Source organism: Hyalella azteca, unplaced genomic scaffold (assembly GCF_000764305.2).
Source record: "Hyalella azteca isolate HAZT.00-mixed unplaced genomic scaffold, Hazt_2.0.2 contig5114, whole genome shotgun sequence".
NCBI classification, from domain to species: domain Eukaryota; kingdom Metazoa; phylum Arthropoda; class Malacostraca; order Amphipoda; family Hyalellidae; genus Hyalella; species Hyalella azteca.
The window spans coordinates 295,022-313,672 of NW_025935314.1; the positions used below are offsets into that span (position 1 = coordinate 295,022).

General features: G+C 38.5%; 1 protein-coding gene across 2 annotated transcripts in view; it reads right to left on the reverse strand.

Moving 5' to 3' along the window:
- LOC108675471 (serine-rich adhesin for platelets) overlaps window positions 1-18,651 on the reverse strand; it is a 53,064-nt gene that overhangs the window by 30,755 nt on the left and 3,658 nt on the right. The window contains exon 2 of one of the 2 annotated variants that reach the window (XM_018163494.2): window positions 12,085-12,448. In XM_018163494.2, coding sequence (XP_018018983.1) covers window positions 12,085-12,213 — 129 coding nt within the window. In that variant the 5' untranslated portion in view covers window positions 12,214-12,448. Of the gene's footprint in view, window positions 1-12,084; window positions 12,555-18,651 lie in introns of those variants that run through there. The other variant, XM_047880274.1, reaches the window with a different exon arrangement.

Here is an 18,651-nt window from a genome sequence, read left to right on the forward strand (position 1 = left end):
TGAATAATATTAATTTAAACATTACTTCAGAAGACTACTATGGCACATAGTAACAGGGCAAAGCAAATTCAGACGACCTAGCATCCTGATTATTGTTGCACAGAGCCCCAGACCCCATGTGAGCCCCATTACAGCTGTATTTTAACAGCTGTGTGGCCGGAGTTAAACGAGATATATCCGCAGACCAACAGGGATCAGATGTACCCTATGCAATCTCAACACGCTTAGTGATCATCAGTATACACAATAATTCAACAAGTGGATCAACAGTACAGATAATCATTCAACAAGTTGATCATCAGTGAACACAATCATTCAGCACATAGCCAACGAACTAACTATATATGCCGCCTCAATGATTATTTATCAACTAGTGCAACTAAACACAACGTGGATCACAAGCAGCCGGTCTTTTATTTTTATATTTTAATCATCATGAGAGTCGCCATGCAAAAGTTTAACGGGTCTTTAGAAATTATTTACTATTGGTCTAATATTTTAGAGTTAAGAAGGGATCTAACAAATAATTAATGCATGTGCATCAAGCTTTGTGTGCTGGCCGAATTAAGAAATATTCGGGAGAACTGTAGCATGGATAAATACATGAGAAGGCAATTAAATAAAGTATTTCATATCTTCACAGTTTGCATTGTAGAGTTAAAAAATCCGTACAATTTAGCAGAGTTTGGACTCGTAAATGTTCTTCGAAAGCATGCAGCACAGACAGGAAAATAAAGTTTAATCAACTTTAAGTATTTGATGGTATTACCCTCAAATATTAAATACTTGTAGGTAATAGATGGCATTACCTACAAGTATTTAATTGATGGTCTTACCTTCAAGTATTTGATGGTCTTACCTTCAAGTATTTGATGATATCACCCTCAAATACTTGATGGTGTTACCCTCAAGTATTTGATAGTATTGCCCTCTGGTATTTCATGGTATTACCCTACAATATTTGATGGTATTGCCCTCCAGCATTTGATGGTCTTGTCCTCAGATATGTAATGGTATTACCGCAGAATTTGTTACTTAAATGATCATTACGACGCGAAATAAATAACCAAGCCGACGAACTAAACAACCAAGAACTGTCACCTTAACGCAATACACAACGCATTAAATGAGCACAAAATAGCGTTAATTACGCATGCCATTGAACGGTATACAGGAGTCAAAAGTGCCCGAAGAACAATCGATAAAAGTCTATAACTTTGCAACAAATGTCAACTGATTAAAGTTTTTTTCCATGCGTGATGATCCGCTGCGTAAACAAGACGTGTTTAAGCGTAAGGCAGTTGAGGTAGGACCGAGGAGCTTATCTGTTTAAATGGCAGCGTGGAGTGAACACTGAACTGAGAGTCCCACTGGGCCGCACAAATACGAGTACGGATACGTCGGATCGGGGACAAATACGTCCCCATTTTCATGCGGGGCACGTGTGAATAATAACTTACACGTGTATTTTTAGATATGATGCCGTCAATTGGGGAGAATTTGGCTGCGGATATGATTTTGGTTAATGGGTCTGATTATTTTTGCACGTTATTCGTTGTTTTCCCAAGTCACTTTCAAAGAATATTTGAAGATCCTAAGTATTTCCGACGGCCACAATCACGTCATTGCAGACTAGTGTGTGCTCAAGTGATAACATATTTAATAATTTTTTTAACAAAATAAGTTTAGAAAATTAGTATTTCTGATAATGATGGAGAATTTTCAATACGTTAGCTACAGCCTAAAAGTTGACGCCAGCTACGAACGTTTTCGTCGAGAAACAGAGTAATACGACTAACAGGAATAGACGAATAAATTATTTGATAAGCATGTTCAATAAATATGATAAATTTGTCTCATGATGATATATAACATAACCTAAATCTTTAAAAATGATAAACACGCCTTCCCAGTCAACAGGGCCTATACTTTAAAAAAAAGTTAAGAGATCGTAAGTTCATCAGCCAATCATTCACGGACTTTCAAGCAAAATCCACCAATCATAGACTAGAAAATAGAGCGTAAGTACTTAAGTTCACTTAGCGAGTTTTGAAAGTATGGCCCCAGGTTTGTTATTTAGAGCTCTCTCGCGACGACAAAGTTATATCACAGCAATCCAAACATTTTGTCCAACAACTTAATAATAAATGGATGGAATTGAAGAAAACATACACGATTATTGAATATTTTAAGTAGGTTTCATTGAAGACCAGAGAATTAGTTTTATTTAAAATTTTCTTATTGATAATTGAGTAATAGCTTAGAAGTGTGTTGCCAAAAACAAGTCAATTGGGCAGTCATTCGAAGGAGAAAGGGCGCTGTTTGTTCGGTCGGCTTAAACATGAAGCGTTCTCCATTTAACGCACTCACAGTCTGATTAATAAGAATGAAAAAGTTACAGAAGAGGTATTCTAACATGTGCAATGAAAAGAAGCGTAATTTCTCAATTCCCAGACAAGAAACTACAATTTTACTACTTCGATCAACAGTGAAATTATCCCATTGAAAATGATCTGTTTACTTTACTTATTGATACCGTGAGATTTTTTTTTGTTAGAATTTTCGTCATTAAATCCGCTTCACAATTTTTGGACTATGTGGTGTTATAGATGCAAAAGAGGGTGTTAAGGATACTCGACCCTGTTAAATTTCACAAGAAATCATGATAGTAATACAAACTCAAAGGATATATCAAAGGATATAAGGGAAAGGTTATCAAGGGCATCTTTAAGGTTTACCATGCAGTTCGTACGTCACGAGTCTGGATGCGTAAGGGTGTTGCCGTTGAATTGACGTCACATTTCGTCTTGACGTCACAATATCAGCGAGGATTATTAAAGAAGAACATCTCTTAGTTCAGGCGCAACGTATATACAGACAAGCTAAAGAAAGCACACGATCGTGCATCAGAAATTTGTATTAAATTATCATACTTTAATACAGAGATGTTCAAGTTAAAAGATCGCGACATGATTATTAATTGTAATTAAAACACAAGCCCAATGTTACAATTTGCCTGCCTGAATTGTTGCATAAGGAACTTTGATTATTAGATTTCCTTCAACGCGAAAACGAACGTTATAGAGAACAGCTCAACTTCAAACCTGAAAAGCTCAACTGGTTGGATTCAAGACATAATTTTGGTAACTTATAAAACTTTTGGCAACTTACATTGACTTAATAAACAGCATCCTAACAAAATCCTAGGTTTAGCCAAAGTCATTCGCATGAATGACAGAATTGCAAAGCACGTCAGTGTGCCGCGCATAAATTGCAGCATCTTGTGACTGAATTAACCTCTATTCGCCCTGCACGAAGAACGCTGGTCGCCTTCAATATAATGCTATTCCTACCCAAACTTGACCCATACATGCAGATGAACCGAGCATAGAAAATGAGACATTTCCCAAGGAAATAATTAGCAGACCTCATCGGCCCTGGGGTGACTCTAGACGGCTACTACCCTCAGCCCTCTCTCTCAACTCCAACCCTTCTCCTCAACCCCCAGCCCCTGCCATCAACCCTTAGCCCCTCTCCTCAACCTCCAAACCCCTCTTCTCAACCCCCAACCCTTGCCTCAGTCCCCTCTCCCCCGTCTGGGAATGCGCTTTGGCTGCAGCTGCCTCGGAATAGACCGAGCTCAGCTGCGAGCCACAGCCTTATACTCAACACTCGTTGCGATATCGTAACAACCAAAGCCTCAGATGAACAAAATTAATTGTCGTGTAATAAACACATCCGCTAATTCTAGGCCTGTAAACTTATTATCTCAATTGTTGACCTTCATCCAACTTCAAGACCAAAATATGCCTTAGGGTGTGAACTCCCAGAACTTTGGGCGAGAGCTTCAGCGCCGATCCTTTAAATGCTGCAGCCGTTTCAGCAACCAAATCAATAGCAGTTGTTCTAGCAATCAAACAACAGCAGTTGTTTTAGCAATCAAACAACAGCAGCAGCCATTCTGGCAATTTAAACAACAGCATCCGTTTTAGCCATGGAAATAGGAGCAGCAGTTTTATTGGTTGAACAGCAGAAGTTTTAGCAACCAAATCAGCAGTCGCCGTTTGAGCAAACGAAACAACAGCAGCCGTTTGAGCAAACGAAACAACAGCAGCCGTTTGAGCAAACGAAAAAAACAGCCATTTGAGCAAACGAAAAAAAACAGCCATTTGAGCAAACGAAAAAATAGCCGTTTGAGCAAACGAAACAACAGCAGCCGTTTATGCAAACTAAACAACAGTCTTATGAGCAAACGAAACAACAGCAGCCGTTTGAGCAAACGAAACAACAGCAGCCTTTGAGCAAACGAAACAACAGCAGCCTTTGAGCAAACGAAACAACAGCAGCCGTTTGAGCAAACGAAATTACACCAGCCTTTTGTGCAAACGAAACAGCAGCAGCTGTTTGTGCAAACGAAACAACAGCAGCTGATTAAGCAATCAAAAAAATAACAGGAATCAAATAAAAGCACATAATTGGCTGATCAAGCTCAAACAGCAGTGCAATGACAGTTAAAAAAAACAGCAGTGGACACGTAATATAAAAGAATAATAAAACGCAGGAACAGCATGGCAACGGTTCTAACAGCAGTGGGAGTAGCAGTTGAAACGGCAGCACTACAACCGTTTTAACGACAGTTGAGTAGGAATGCAAGAGCAGTTCACACTGTAGCGGCAACAGCAGTGCAAACTGCAGAAATATAACCGTTCTAACAGCAGTGGGAGTATCAGCGAGACACAGCGCGGTTTGATCAGCTGTACTGACGAATGTTCATTTCACAGCCACACAAGGCGCCATACGCTCAAACATGTACACACGCAGGACGCAGCCACACCATCGGTGTGGGTAAAAACAAACACGCACACACAACCTGTGTAAGTGAAAAAAACACGTACACACGCAGCCACATAGCCTGTGTAGGTACCAAAAAAAACGCGTACATACACAGCCACACAACCTGTATAAATGCAAAAACATGTACACACACAGCCACATAACCTGTGTAGGTGCAAAGAAACATGCACAGAACCTGTATAAGTTCAAACAAACACGCGTACACACACAGCCATATAACCTGTGTAGGTGTAAACAAACATACTATCCTCACTGCCAACACTCAGCTAGGCTTTGCCTTTACGCACATTTCAGGGTCAAAAACTGCCTCTTTATTTCTAATTTTCTTTACATTTCGTTCATATTTTAAATCAAATTATACAGATAATTTTCCTGCTTGAAAAACAGTAATCTTCGAAACGGGTGCAAAAGGAAGAACCCGGATTAATAGCATAAAAATGTAGTCAGTCATGCACACTTGCAACGATTTGCATCCATTTGAAGCAATCGTGTCACAATTTTAAGGAAAATTACGTAGTGATGAGGTAATTACTAGGGCACAAAGTATCCTTTAGGTAAAAAAAAGCAAATGCGTGGTTATGGCAGAAACTTTCGAAAACTTGGTTTTAAAAACCTTTCCTTGACCGGGTCAAAATAACAACCGGTCCGGGTGTGAAGTGTTGACTGAATTGTAGGACTGGCGTACGGTTTTGACTGAATTGTAGGACGGGCGTAAGGTTTTGACTGAATTGTAGGACGGGCGTAAGGTTTTGACTGAATTGTAGGACTGGCGTAAGGTTTTGTCTGAATTGTAAGACTTGCGTACGGTTTTGTCTGAATTGTAAGACTGGCGTACAGTGTTGACTGAATTATAAGATTAGCGTACGGTTTTTAATGAATTATAAGACTGGAGTCCAGTGTTGATTGAATTGTAGGACTGGCGTACAGAGTTGAGTGAACTGTATGCCAATATAAAGTTTTCTCTCTAATAGAGCCTTTAAAATGTCTAAACGGAGAACCAGCGTTCGTCGTCTCGCGACGTATACTACATAGAATGTTGTTCCGCCACCTGCTGCCCGTACTCGGTCGCCTTTTTACGAGATTTTAATTGCTACTTGTGGCCTCAATAAATCTTCACGGTAAGGCATACACACACACACGTGTTTCTCTTTAATGAGCTTCATTAGCGCAACTCGTTATATTTCCACCAAATAAAAATATGGGACAATAAAGCCATCACAAAAATAATTTTCCTAATCTGCCATGACTACTACAACTATTTGAATTACATGGTGTAGTTTAGTTGCAGACCTAATTGTGGTTAACAATAATTCTTGGCTCAAGACCACGCCGTTTTTTCTGAGAAGGTTTGAGCTTGTGATCTCGATCCATATTCAGTTCGTGCTTCGTATACCAAATCACGTGTCATTTTTGTGTGAAAACTTGTGACGCAATACATAGAACGCAAGAAGGTAGGTACGTAGGTGCATGGCTGCGCCCAAGAAAGGGCAAGGGATCATTTTACGTTGGCTCCAAAGCACCGGCGCCGCTGAGGTTGTTTGTGGTGGCGCAACAGCGCGCGATTGTCTCGACGTGGTGTGGTTGTTTACAAGCAAATCACACCTCCAGCACGGACCAATCATGTACCACCACGCACTCAAGATCAGCCAATAGTATTGTCAGGATTCAACGTTTCTAGAGTGCCTCTGATCAACGTGGATCATCATTGGTCGACTGTGAAACGCATTAATGTCGTTGATAAGATACGCAGCCGTTGACGCTGAGAGCCTGACCATTTATTTATTGATAAGCTGTTGGGAATTGCGCACTGTAATAGTGTAATACCAGCGCATCTCTGAAGCAACTTATGTCCGCTGATTTTTCAGAATACTTTGATACCTAATGTAATTTTTACGTCCAACGACAACAGCAAAAATCTCCTTCGAAATATGTAATTTTTACTAGCACCGTCTCAAGTATTAATATCATCAGCCCCGACTGAAGTACAGGACTGAAGTACAGTTCACTCATTCATGTTAGTCGCAGTAGGCAAACTTAAATTCAAAGAACTGTTTACCAAGATAGATGAACAATATGTGCTCTAAATAAACTCGCTATAAGAAGCTAAGCTGTTCATAGCTTACTCTAGTGAGCCCACTCTTCAACGGCATATCTTGTTCTATATTCATTTATGACTGGTGAATGTCCTTCCGACCAGCCCAAGGTGTCCCTGCCCAAGGTTAGGAAACTATTTTGACTTTATTAAAGGTTCGTTTTAGCCGATTCAAAATTTATAATTCGTTTTTTTCGGCGAGACTTGCATTTTAAGCTTGTATATATTTAGGCTAGATGCTTCACAGAAATTACTTATAAATAATGGCTAATCAGGCGATTGCTTACATAATGAACGCATAATAACCCAATTATGAAGAAAATAAATAAAGTGACCAGCATCAAAATTAACAATTTACATTCACATCCTACATTCTGTCCTCACACCTTCTCATTGATACATGACAAGGAACAATCTTGCGCACTTATATATACTGTTAACATTAACGATGGAAAAGGTTTCTACGTCTATAGTGCTAACATTAGCAAACGAAAAAATTTACTGTGAACTTATCTCGCTACATAAAGTATAACAAACATTGCTCTCTCTCTCTTACACTGCAAAAAATCAATAAGATTCATCACATTTCAGCAATTTCTGGAATTTGCAGCCTCAGCGTAAATGATGGGAACAAAGTCCATTGTCTCCGGAAATCATTCATTCAGTATTCTTAACTCACGTTTTTTAACAACACTCAATCTATTCCAACCTCCATTACTCAATTTAGCAGTTAGTCTTTTATAAAGTGATATTTTGATGGAAGATTTAGAAACTATATAACGAGAGTTTAGTATTTAACACACGATTTGAGTGGCTACTTTTTTAATTTTGATCGTTGAATATTTTTACTTATGTTTTAATACTGTTTATTTTAAATGTTTAATACCGTACGTTGAATATTTAATTTCAGAATGGTTATTTCAGAACAAACAAAATTATTAATTGATTAAATTATTAAATTAAATTTAATAATTAAACAAAATCATTAAATTAATTGTTAACTCAGAACAAATTTCATACAGAATAGTTAGATTGCAGACTCGGTACAACTGAATCTGTGATTCCGCTGTCAAAATTTTCAGATCAGTCAGTAAGAAGTAGCTGAAATTGGCAGTGATCATTGGCGATTAGAAGAAAATCTCCAAAATGCAAGAAAATGATAACACCTCACCGAAGATTGTGTGAAATTGTTAATCAATTACAATCGATGCTCATCAGCTGATCAAAAATTTCTAGATTACAAGTCACAACATACACAAACAATAGTGCATTTTTTCCATAAATGAGAAAATGCGCTAAAAAGAAGCTCCTAAAATCAGATTTAAAGGTGACAAAGACTGCCTCAATAATGGCTAAACAGGCCGTGTTAGTTGGCCACTTCAGAAATATCGTTAGGCGTTCGAAATGCAAGTTGCCAAAAGCCTAGCGGACACTCAGAAATATAAGTGAAACATTGTCCAAATATCGATGCAATTTTCCCATTTGTGTGGGTCATCCTGACCCAGTTCATTCCGGCATAAGGCGTATCATGCAGTGCTACGCCCGCTCATGCGGTGGGTAAGAATTTTTTTTATTTTTTATTAGAAAATGCATCATTTTTTGGACAATATAAGCCATAAATTGCTATGAGTGTCGGATGTTGCCCAAATATTAATGTTGCTGATGTATAGTAAAGTTAATTTATTAATCAATAGCTTATATAGTCTGTCACTGATGTGATTTCATGACAAATTCAGTCGCACGAGCAAATGATCTGGATGAAGGTTATTCTAGTTGTTAAAATCATATAATCATATTTAAGGTTTAGAATCTTTCGATGATGCTTTTAACCCGAAGTCAATTCATGGTCAGCTGAACAACAAGCTATTTCAGTTATTAATAAAAACCCAGCATCCTAAAAAATTTTGTCTTTTAGCGATTACGAAATTAATCATTCTAAGGCTCTACCGTACTATAAAACTCCACGAGATTCCAAACTGCCGAACGCAAATTTGTTCCATTTTTCAAATGGACATGTTATCAAGAAAAATCGTTACCAAATTTTAGTCAATTCTTTACCTCTTTTTCGACATGTAAATTCAACAATCTGCAATGTTATCGTCAGATAGCACGGGTGAATATCCACTGTATATATGGTTTTGTTATTATGTCTTCCTTTATCTGGGTCAATTGATTTTGGATAGGTATGTCTTTTCCAGTACGACTTTCCTAGAGACAAAAATCTAAATTACCCTTGCCATTAATTAAGTGAATTGATGGTGAATCCTGACGCAGGTTTTAATTAATCTTACGTCACAATGACGTACAAATTGCGTGTACCATTGACGTCACGGTGAAAATGCAGAAATTCGCCGAACACTTGTGCTAAGGTGCACACTGTACATCAGAGGTGCGGCACCTGGAGCTGGTCATTAAAATAACCATTGGCTTCCATTCAAACCAAAATCGTATCACATATGAAAATTTAGGGGTGCATATTGTTGCGTGTCTATCTCGTTGAAGGAGCAACAATTGAGGCTGTGCAGAAGCCACCAAGTCTTATGTAGTCCAACACTAATAATAGTACGTATTTGTGAGTTAAAAATGCACTTGCTATTCAAACTCCATTGTTGGTACTGCAACTAATAGCCGCTCTAAACTAAATTTAGTTTCAACACTCAACTAAGAAACGGCAACATGGGAAAAAACCACACGAAGATCGGCATACATTCGAGTCCAAAATATCAGAACCACCAAGTTTCTAATACGGGAACAAATTCCGTCAATGAAATGCGGCAATTATCACTGTACCTCACCGTACTACAAATTGACACATCACAATTTATCAAATTAACAATATATTTTATTCGCTGAAGATTGTAATCAGAGTGCGAGTAGCCAACCAAGTGGCTTGGCATAACACCGCAAGTCATTAACCGAGATGCAGCATTCGACACCAGCGTCTCGAGACGCTCGGCAGCTCCAACAGTAGACGAGACGGGACCAATATTTGCCCGACGTCTCTTTAGAGTTGTGGCTTGAGACGAACATCAACGAAGGCTTTAAGCTTACACATTTATTTTTCAGTACCTTCAAAGCTGAACTTTCCTTCCGGGAAGGAAGGCATTAAGGAAGAGGGGATGGGATCCTCCGTGGTTTGTTTTTTCAAAGGATAATCTAGAAATGATTATTTTTCAAGGACGAGTAAACGGATTTGTTCCATTGGGCAGGAAGAATCGAAATTGCAAGAAAAAAAATATGAGGCGCTATTGAAAAGAAAGGTATAAAAGAGATCGTTAAAGAAAAAGCAAAAACTGGACATAGGGGAAAGTAAAAAGAAGAAATGTGAAAAGAAAGTGGATACGAAAGGAAGAGCAAGCTAGTTTCCAAGAGTAAGTCATACAGAGGCCCACATTGGGAAGCCATGAGGGCATTGGGTTCATTTCTGTCTCGGAACATCAAAACAAGTAAAATTGATAAGGCCTGACTTATTGCTGCTGCAACAATAGCAGTAGCCATACTCGGGGTAACTATTACCAAACCAGAAGCAACAGCAGTACTAGTAACTAAAACGAGTAGCAGTAGTAGCAGCAGCATCAGCAGCAACAGCAGCAGCAGTAGCATTCCTGTCAGTAGTCAGATATGCGAAGCTCGACTCATCACTGGCTCTCTTATTTTCTCTTTCTGTTTTAAAATTTCTTTTGTTACGTAACCTGCAGGAACGGCTACAAACTCTTCGCTATCTTGCCAATCAAATCTCTAATTTCCTATCCTTTTTCCTCAGGATTTCTTCATCGTTCATATTTTTCATTTGATTACAAAAATTTTCGACCTAAAAATTATCATTTCAAAGTTTTTCAATTTTTCGTTAAAAGCCTTTTTGAATTATTTTCAAATTTTCGGTCTCCTTTACCGGCCATAAAAATCTAATGAAAACGGCCCTTATATAATGACCCAAAACAAGTATATACAAGACAAAACTCTATGCATAAATTATCAAGTCCTACTAAAATCGTACACGACTTCCCACACATCCAATATAATTATAGTCTATAACTACACGACTATCCACTCGTTAGTACGGACAGATCACCACAGTATCACATATGGAGGCTATAAATCAAGGGCAATGTTCTTCATACTCGTCACTAAATCTGGGGCTGGACTAACATATCACAAATAGCTACGAGTTCGTAACACCGTCAGCCAATCACTGCCGGTTTTTCATGCTGAATCTACCAATCACAGACGAGTCATCGGCCTAGCCGCTATGCATAATTAAGGTTTGATAGTATTGAAGTTTGTTATCAAACCTAGTTAAGGTTAGGTAGTATGATTCCATGCTACACGACAAATTACGGCGAAGCTATCAAGTGCGTTCTATATTTTAAAAGCATTTAATGACACTGGCTTCTCTTAAACGTCTTGAGTATCTGTAACACTATGATGCACTACCGCCTCTATTGAGCTGATTTAGTTCACCGGCATCAGGAATGTGATGCAACACTAACCTCAGGAGGCTGATTTGGCTCACCGGCATTAGGAATGCGATGAAAAACTAACCAAAATGGGAAAAATCCCTCTCACGAGTGAGCAGCATTCAATCAAAAACTTGCCGATGTTGTCACTAAGTGTGTTAAATAAGCCACCAAAAAGGCCTTCTATTCATAATTTACCTTGCATCATCGAAATTGTTTGAAATTGGAACAATTATCCAAAAGCATTATAGAAATAGAAATAAAATGATAGTTTCCATTTTCGAAACGACCTCCATGAATTAGTATTTAATGCATAAAATTTCTCACTTCGTTTGGAATACGAATTGCAGTACGTATACAGATAAACATTTCATTCAACTAGTTTTAGTTATAATATTAATATTTTCACCCTGCATCGTCCTAGGAAGAAATGCAATTGCTGAAGGTAATAAATATCACTATTGTCTACTGGAATGACATTACTTTTGATATATTTATTGAACCATGAAAACTCTTATCATGTGAGATGATAAAAACGAGTCACAAATCCTACCGCTGGTAGAGCCACATTCTAGTTAACATCTCCATTTACGGACGATTTCATTCAAGTATCATGTAATTATACTTAGGTGGTATTTTTCATCATAGAATTAAATACTTAGGTGTTATTTCAGTACTCACTTTGTATTTCTTGAGATATCCTTTCTTGACGATATCACTGTCGCCAGCGGCGAGGTCTTCTTTACTTGAGCCCATGTTGAGAACCCTTGCCACGCCACTGTTCAGAACTTGTTGCTTAACGTTGCTCATAAAGATACATTACAACAAATTCCTTGGTTCACTTGGTATACATAGAAGTTTCACCAAATGTTGCTTGCAAACATAGCATCACTTTCTTCATTGACACAGAAATCTACTTTCAATGTTGTCTTTATGAAATAAAAGTGCGCAAATAATTTGTATACGTTGAGCATTCAAAATTATCGGTAAATCTCTGATGATCGTGTATACGTTATGCTAGCTACCACAAGGTACATAAAATGAGCTGCAATGTGAGTGAAACAAACAAATAAGGAACACGAAGATCTCAAATCAACACTACCAATAATTATAATTATTGTTAAAGTTTGGTAGCTGTAGAGACACTTATTAGATATAAAATTCTTCTACGTACTGCACATGAAAATAATTTCATGTATAAACTGCAAGGTTGGTTAAAAATGCAAATATCATATTTCTCTGTGCACAAGAACATCGGCTGCGTTTGAGGAGGCGGTAGTTTTTTTCTCCTCTTCTCACGTATCAAGTTACAAATGCAAAAGGCTAAAGTAGCACAGATGAATGCAGCAGTCCTCGAACCATAGAAAAACTTTCACCAGGGGGCAAAAGGTTTCGAGTAAAAATGGTATTTATGTCAATAATTTCATAATCTCGCGTTAGAGATGAGTTCCACAATCATTAACAGCCAACACAACTAAATCCATACCACGTATGCTTTCATTCGACGTACCAGTAACGCATTAAAACATAACTTATTCTAGTAATTATTTTTAAAATTTAAATTTCACTGTAGTTCGGTGCACAATAACCACAGCGCACTTGTGAGTCCTCACTATATCATAAATTGAAGCTCGCTTAATATAAAGCTGTAATAAACACAAAAAAGGAAAACATATATATACTGGAATGAACTCTATGGAATTTACGAGTCCTAGCACCCGTGCAAAAAAGTCATCAACGTTCTTCAATGATCCAATTAGCACGGAGTCCACGTCGATAAAATTGTGGAGATGGAAGTGATTTGTGTGACATTCTTAGCCATAAAAAACCACAACTTGTGATGGCCATTAGAGCTCGCAAGATGCTCTATGTAGAACGAATTATTGAAAATACCATGGTAGATGGAACAATAGATAAGACCAGGGCCTATACTTTCAAAAAAAGTTAAGAGATCGCAAGTTCATGAGCCAATCATTGACGGCCTTTCAAGCAAAATCCACCAATCATAGACAAGAAAATAGAGTGTGAGTACTTACGTTCACTTTGCGAGTTTTGAAAGTATGGACCCTGGTAACCATAAAAGAACTTAGGGCCGAGGATGGCAAGTTCAAGAGCCTATTCTTAGTCAAGCAAGCTAAAATTAATTTTAACAATAGGTTTCCAAAAAGCAAAATTTAAAAAAATGGCTAAGAGGATTTTGCTTGAAATATCAAGATTTATTTAGAGCTTATTTATGTTTTAGGACTCCTAAACCGTCCCTACAAGGCTTGAGGTTTAGGCAGGTAGAAAAGTCGAGATAAATTGCTCGATGGGTGTAGATTAAAAACAGGTTGTCTAGTAGAAAGGCTTAGCTACGTCTAATAGGGTTAAAACATAGCATGGAAATAACTGAATAACATAGCAAATAGAACAAAAAATGTAAGGGAACGTTTAATATATAACCAAATCCAAACTAAAAAATGAGTCCACATAGATGCAATGTCAAAAGTTTCAAGGGTAAGAAACACCCATCGAATTGCGAGCTTAAAACAAATTAAAAAATGACATGTAGACATAATATACGACTCGTTTTCAAAAAAAATTTACATTGTTTTGCTAAAAAAAAGGACAGCTCACAAGGCACTTTCTAAAGTGAGCAAAATAATTGTTACAAAAATTAGTGTAAATAAATTCATAACGTAACATTTTTACCTATAGAAACATCACTCTAAATTTCCAAACGAAGAAACTGAATGAACCACTTCCAAATTAAGGGCTGATTCACACTCTATTCTGCCAGGCACGTGCCAGTCATGGTCCAGTCTAATATTCTTTAACGCATTTCTATAGAATAATTCACACTATGGGCATGGCATGCGGCTTGCACGGCTAGTGTGAATGCTTCTATTGAGATGCATTAAACAGTATTAGACTGGACCGCGACTGGCATATGCCCGGATCCCGTACGAGTGGTACGGTTGCAATGCCGTGATCGTATCGGTCACGATGGTTCTCTGCCGCAATGACGGTCGTATTTTTAGCGCATTTTCTCATTTATGGAAAAAAATGCACTATTGTGCTCGCCATGTCTGTCTCTGTCTGTCCGTCCGTGACCTCAAGTTTTCGTCGACGAGAAAATGCGCTCTCTGTCACTCACTGCAGTGAGTACTGAGTTATATTTTTTCAAGTATCCGCACTGCGACCGTACGCCGTAGTCGATTCATCGTGAAAGGATAGGTACGTAGTCTTGTCCTGCATTTTTGATGTCTCATGGTCGGTCTGACTGTGGAGTTTATAACAGCTGTACTTTCGAATGGCAGCGATTGCTTCAATTTCAGTGACATTACTTGCAACTCGTTGCCGTATCGCTGCTGTTGTAATAATAAATATTTCCAAATATTATAAACTACTCGGCATAACTTGAATAATAAGACTATTGGCTTCATAGTCGCTGCAACTCCAGGTTGCTTTTCGCTTCGTTGTACAATTTGACGATACGGCCGGTAAGGCCGTTGCGTTGATGCCGGGAAGACAAAATATTTATCGAAGCCGTGGTCGTTACTTATAGGTTGTAGATGCTTTTATTCAGGAGTCGTAGTTGTATCAATGAATCGAAATTCCTCGCAACCGTTAATATTCGGCGCATGACAGTATCCGTCACGACGCACGCGGACTGAAGACCTGTGCTTACGTGAACGTGAATTCACAGAAACATCTTTGGCGCAATTTCACGCTCCTTACATACGTAGCCGCCGCGCAAAATCTGCCCTATGCCCTCTTCATAGACGACACATCCCTCGGCACCAACTTAGGCATTCCTTCGGCGCCGTCCGATGTAAATAAACTCGCCCTCGCGGTCTCGGTCAATATCCCGTCCTACGCACTATAGTCCAAATCCCGCATTTCTAGCCATCTCACCACCTGTGCAAAAACTCTCATTGGAAATACCTTTAAAAATTTTTCGTTTGCCCTCAAACTACGTTCAATAAAATCATGCCCGCATCGTAACTAAAAGAATTTCGTATACCGCAACCACTCCAGTCACACGGCAGTAGTGAACGAACGCGCGAGTATACTCGTCATACGACACGGTCTACAGTTTGCGGACGTCTTGGCGCCCACGGCCGTGAGGCCGGTGGCTTCGCCGGTTTTGGAAGAGACGGCCACAACTTCGCTACATTTCTATACGTCCCACAACAACGCAACGGCCGCACCTGGCCGTTATTCAATTGCGATAAAACCCAAGAAGCAACAAGACATGCAGCGATTACACAGCCGACATTCAAGTAACGTCGCAAGTATTCAAGTAATGTGGGCACAGCAGGATCAGCATGGCTACGAGCTGGTCGCAACGTCAGTAAACAGAAAGCCATCACAGCCATGGCAAAGATAACAATTCTATCGCCTTGCGAAACTTGTCATTTTTATCGAAGAGGCGAGACTATGCGGCATACGGTCGCAGTGCGGCTACTTAGAACAATACGACCGTCATTACGGCAGAAGAACTTCGTGATCTATACCGTCGTGACATGACAACCGTACCACTCTAGGGATCGCTCTAGGGATTCCGGTAAAGCAGGCAAGTCGGTTAGACATTTGAATTTGAAGTGGTTCATTCGATTTTTTAGTTAAGAATTAAGTCTTTTGTCGAATTCTGAATTTATTCACATAACTCATTTCTGTAACATTGATATTATTAGCCTAAGATGTGCACTTGATTTTCCAAAAATCGATTTCAATATTTCAAGTTTTTCATTTTGACCGTCATGTACTGCAACCATAACTAAACGAGCAAAAATATAGGATTACATTCGTTATCTACTCCATTTGCTTTAATAAATTCCTAGAGAGCCTTTGACAAAAACGCACCTTATTGACCAGCTTGAGCTGGACACGTGAAAAATGAGAAAGAATTCTGAATACATAGAAAATGAAAATAATTGCAAGCAAAACAGGTTTCATACAAGTAAACACGCCTGCACAGCCACTCAAAATATCCTGCATGAAGAATATTAGTCCATGCAAGTGGTTTCCAAACTTTACGAAATCGAGTACCACTTCGAAGTTCTTTTTAGCGCATTTTCTCATTTATGGAAAAATGCACTATTGTGCTCGCCATGTCCGTCTGTCTGTCCGTCCGTCCGTGACCTCAAGTTTCCGTCAAAGAGAAAATGCGCTCTCTGTCACTCACTGCAGTGAGTACTGAGTTATATTTTTTTCAGTAACGGTAACTAATACGTACTAGCTGAAATTTTTACTAATAGACGCGTTCCTGAACTAGTTTGGCTACCACTGATTTGGTGCTACAGTTGGCAAATCAAATAGCATAAATATAATTGGAAGGTTAGGAAAAGTAAGAAATTGATCAATCAAGTATAATCGTTATTAATTGTACCTGATCATGAGAAATGGCATCAGATATTTTCTTGCAAATCAGAAAATAAATTGTAGACCGTGATACTATACCTGAAACTTTTTGAGCACGGAATGCGTTTTTATAATCGCAGTTACATGTCATTCCAGAACTCAGTTGTAACTCTCAACAAAAGTTATGATACATATACCTACCAAGGCGAGAACCATTTAATTCCCAATTGTTGACAAACGCCGCTGACTAACGCCTAAACATTCTGAGTGAATTAGAATTTTTGTACTTGATTTTGGAAAAGATGTGAAAAGTGTTTCACGATAAGTAACTGTGAAAAAAAATTCTAATCATAATGGAATACAGGTATGTGTTCCATTCCATATGTGTTCTCGATTGCAGGTAGCTTATTTGGTACGTAAAGTTTTCGATCACAATAATCGACATATTGGTAAATTTATGGCACCTTTAAAGACAATAAAATTCTCGGTACGTCGGTTGAGCCCACGTTTCACATTACTCAATTCAGTGCAACAAAAATTGACTCAAACTACTGTATAAACCATTACTATCGCTGTAATTTTAATTGCTGATCGTCGCGAAAAAATTTTGCTCCTTATCATAAACGTAATGCACCTCTTCAATTAAGATTTTAACCAAGCAGAAAAACAGCTGAGCTTCACTTCCAACATACGTGCCGGGTTATATAAAAGGGAGATGATAGGATAACTCAGTCAAAACACGGAGATAAGCTATCTTATCACGAGGTGGCGCCATGCACATAATGCAACAAGTGTACTCTCGTGTATATACACACACCTGCACACTAGCAAAGCCTGTTTAGAGGGAAATTCTTCCACGTGTAAATCTTGTACGCACTTCAAATACTCAAGAGGATAAAATTGTTTTCTTCTGCGCGGCGACATTTCTGCCGGTGTCGTGAAATAAACTCGGCAGTATAGAGTAAATAATATAATTTATATATGCGATCGGAACTCTTCTCTTCTTGAGTGTTGTGCAATGAACTCGGCAGAATGAATTAGATGATGAAATTCACGAATGATTAGAACTCGGATAGAGATACACAATAAAAAGAAAATTCAAAACGCAATAACCAAAACTACGTATCTTCATTGTTTACATTTAGATAAAAGCTTATCAATCATGTGCAAAAGATTTTCAAGAATTGAATAGATAAGACCATTTGAATGACATTTCTTTCAATGTAGCGTTTCAAGCCCATACACAGGCATGCAGTGAAAAATTGTCGAATGAATTAGATGCATTTTGATAGAAAAATGGTACAAAGCTTTGCCAGACCCGAACGGAACGAGATAAGCTAACAACATCTGCCGCACTGAAGCTACTCGATCACTACCCTTGTAAAAATGTCACAAACGTCGGTTTGAATACCATGTGACACAATAAGTCTTTTTTTGCAAGTCATGCTTAACTAACTCAATGCAGTCGCATTGCAGTAATGAAATTCGTGAATTATGAAACAATCAATTCTCTCGCGCCTGGGTATGGAGGGAACTTTGAACGCTTCGAAGTAAAGTTGGGATTATTTTAAGGATGCTTTCAGGATACTCGTTACAAGTTGTCTCTAATCAATCCAAATGTTCTCTCATTCAATCACCTTTATCCTGATCATATCAATCTCTCCTGATCGCCTCATATCAATAGCTAACATTTAAACAAGAAACTTGGTTGTTTACAATCCATTTGCGTTAATAAACATGCAAATCTACCCGTTTGTTGCGCCTTCGCTTCACAAATTGCAGCTGTATAGTTAAAAGGATGTATTCTTCTGCCGATATGGTGTGCGCGAAAAACGTACACAGCGTGCACGGCTAACTCACTGCACCTTCAAACAACAACAACCTTCGAGCAAAAATGTAACG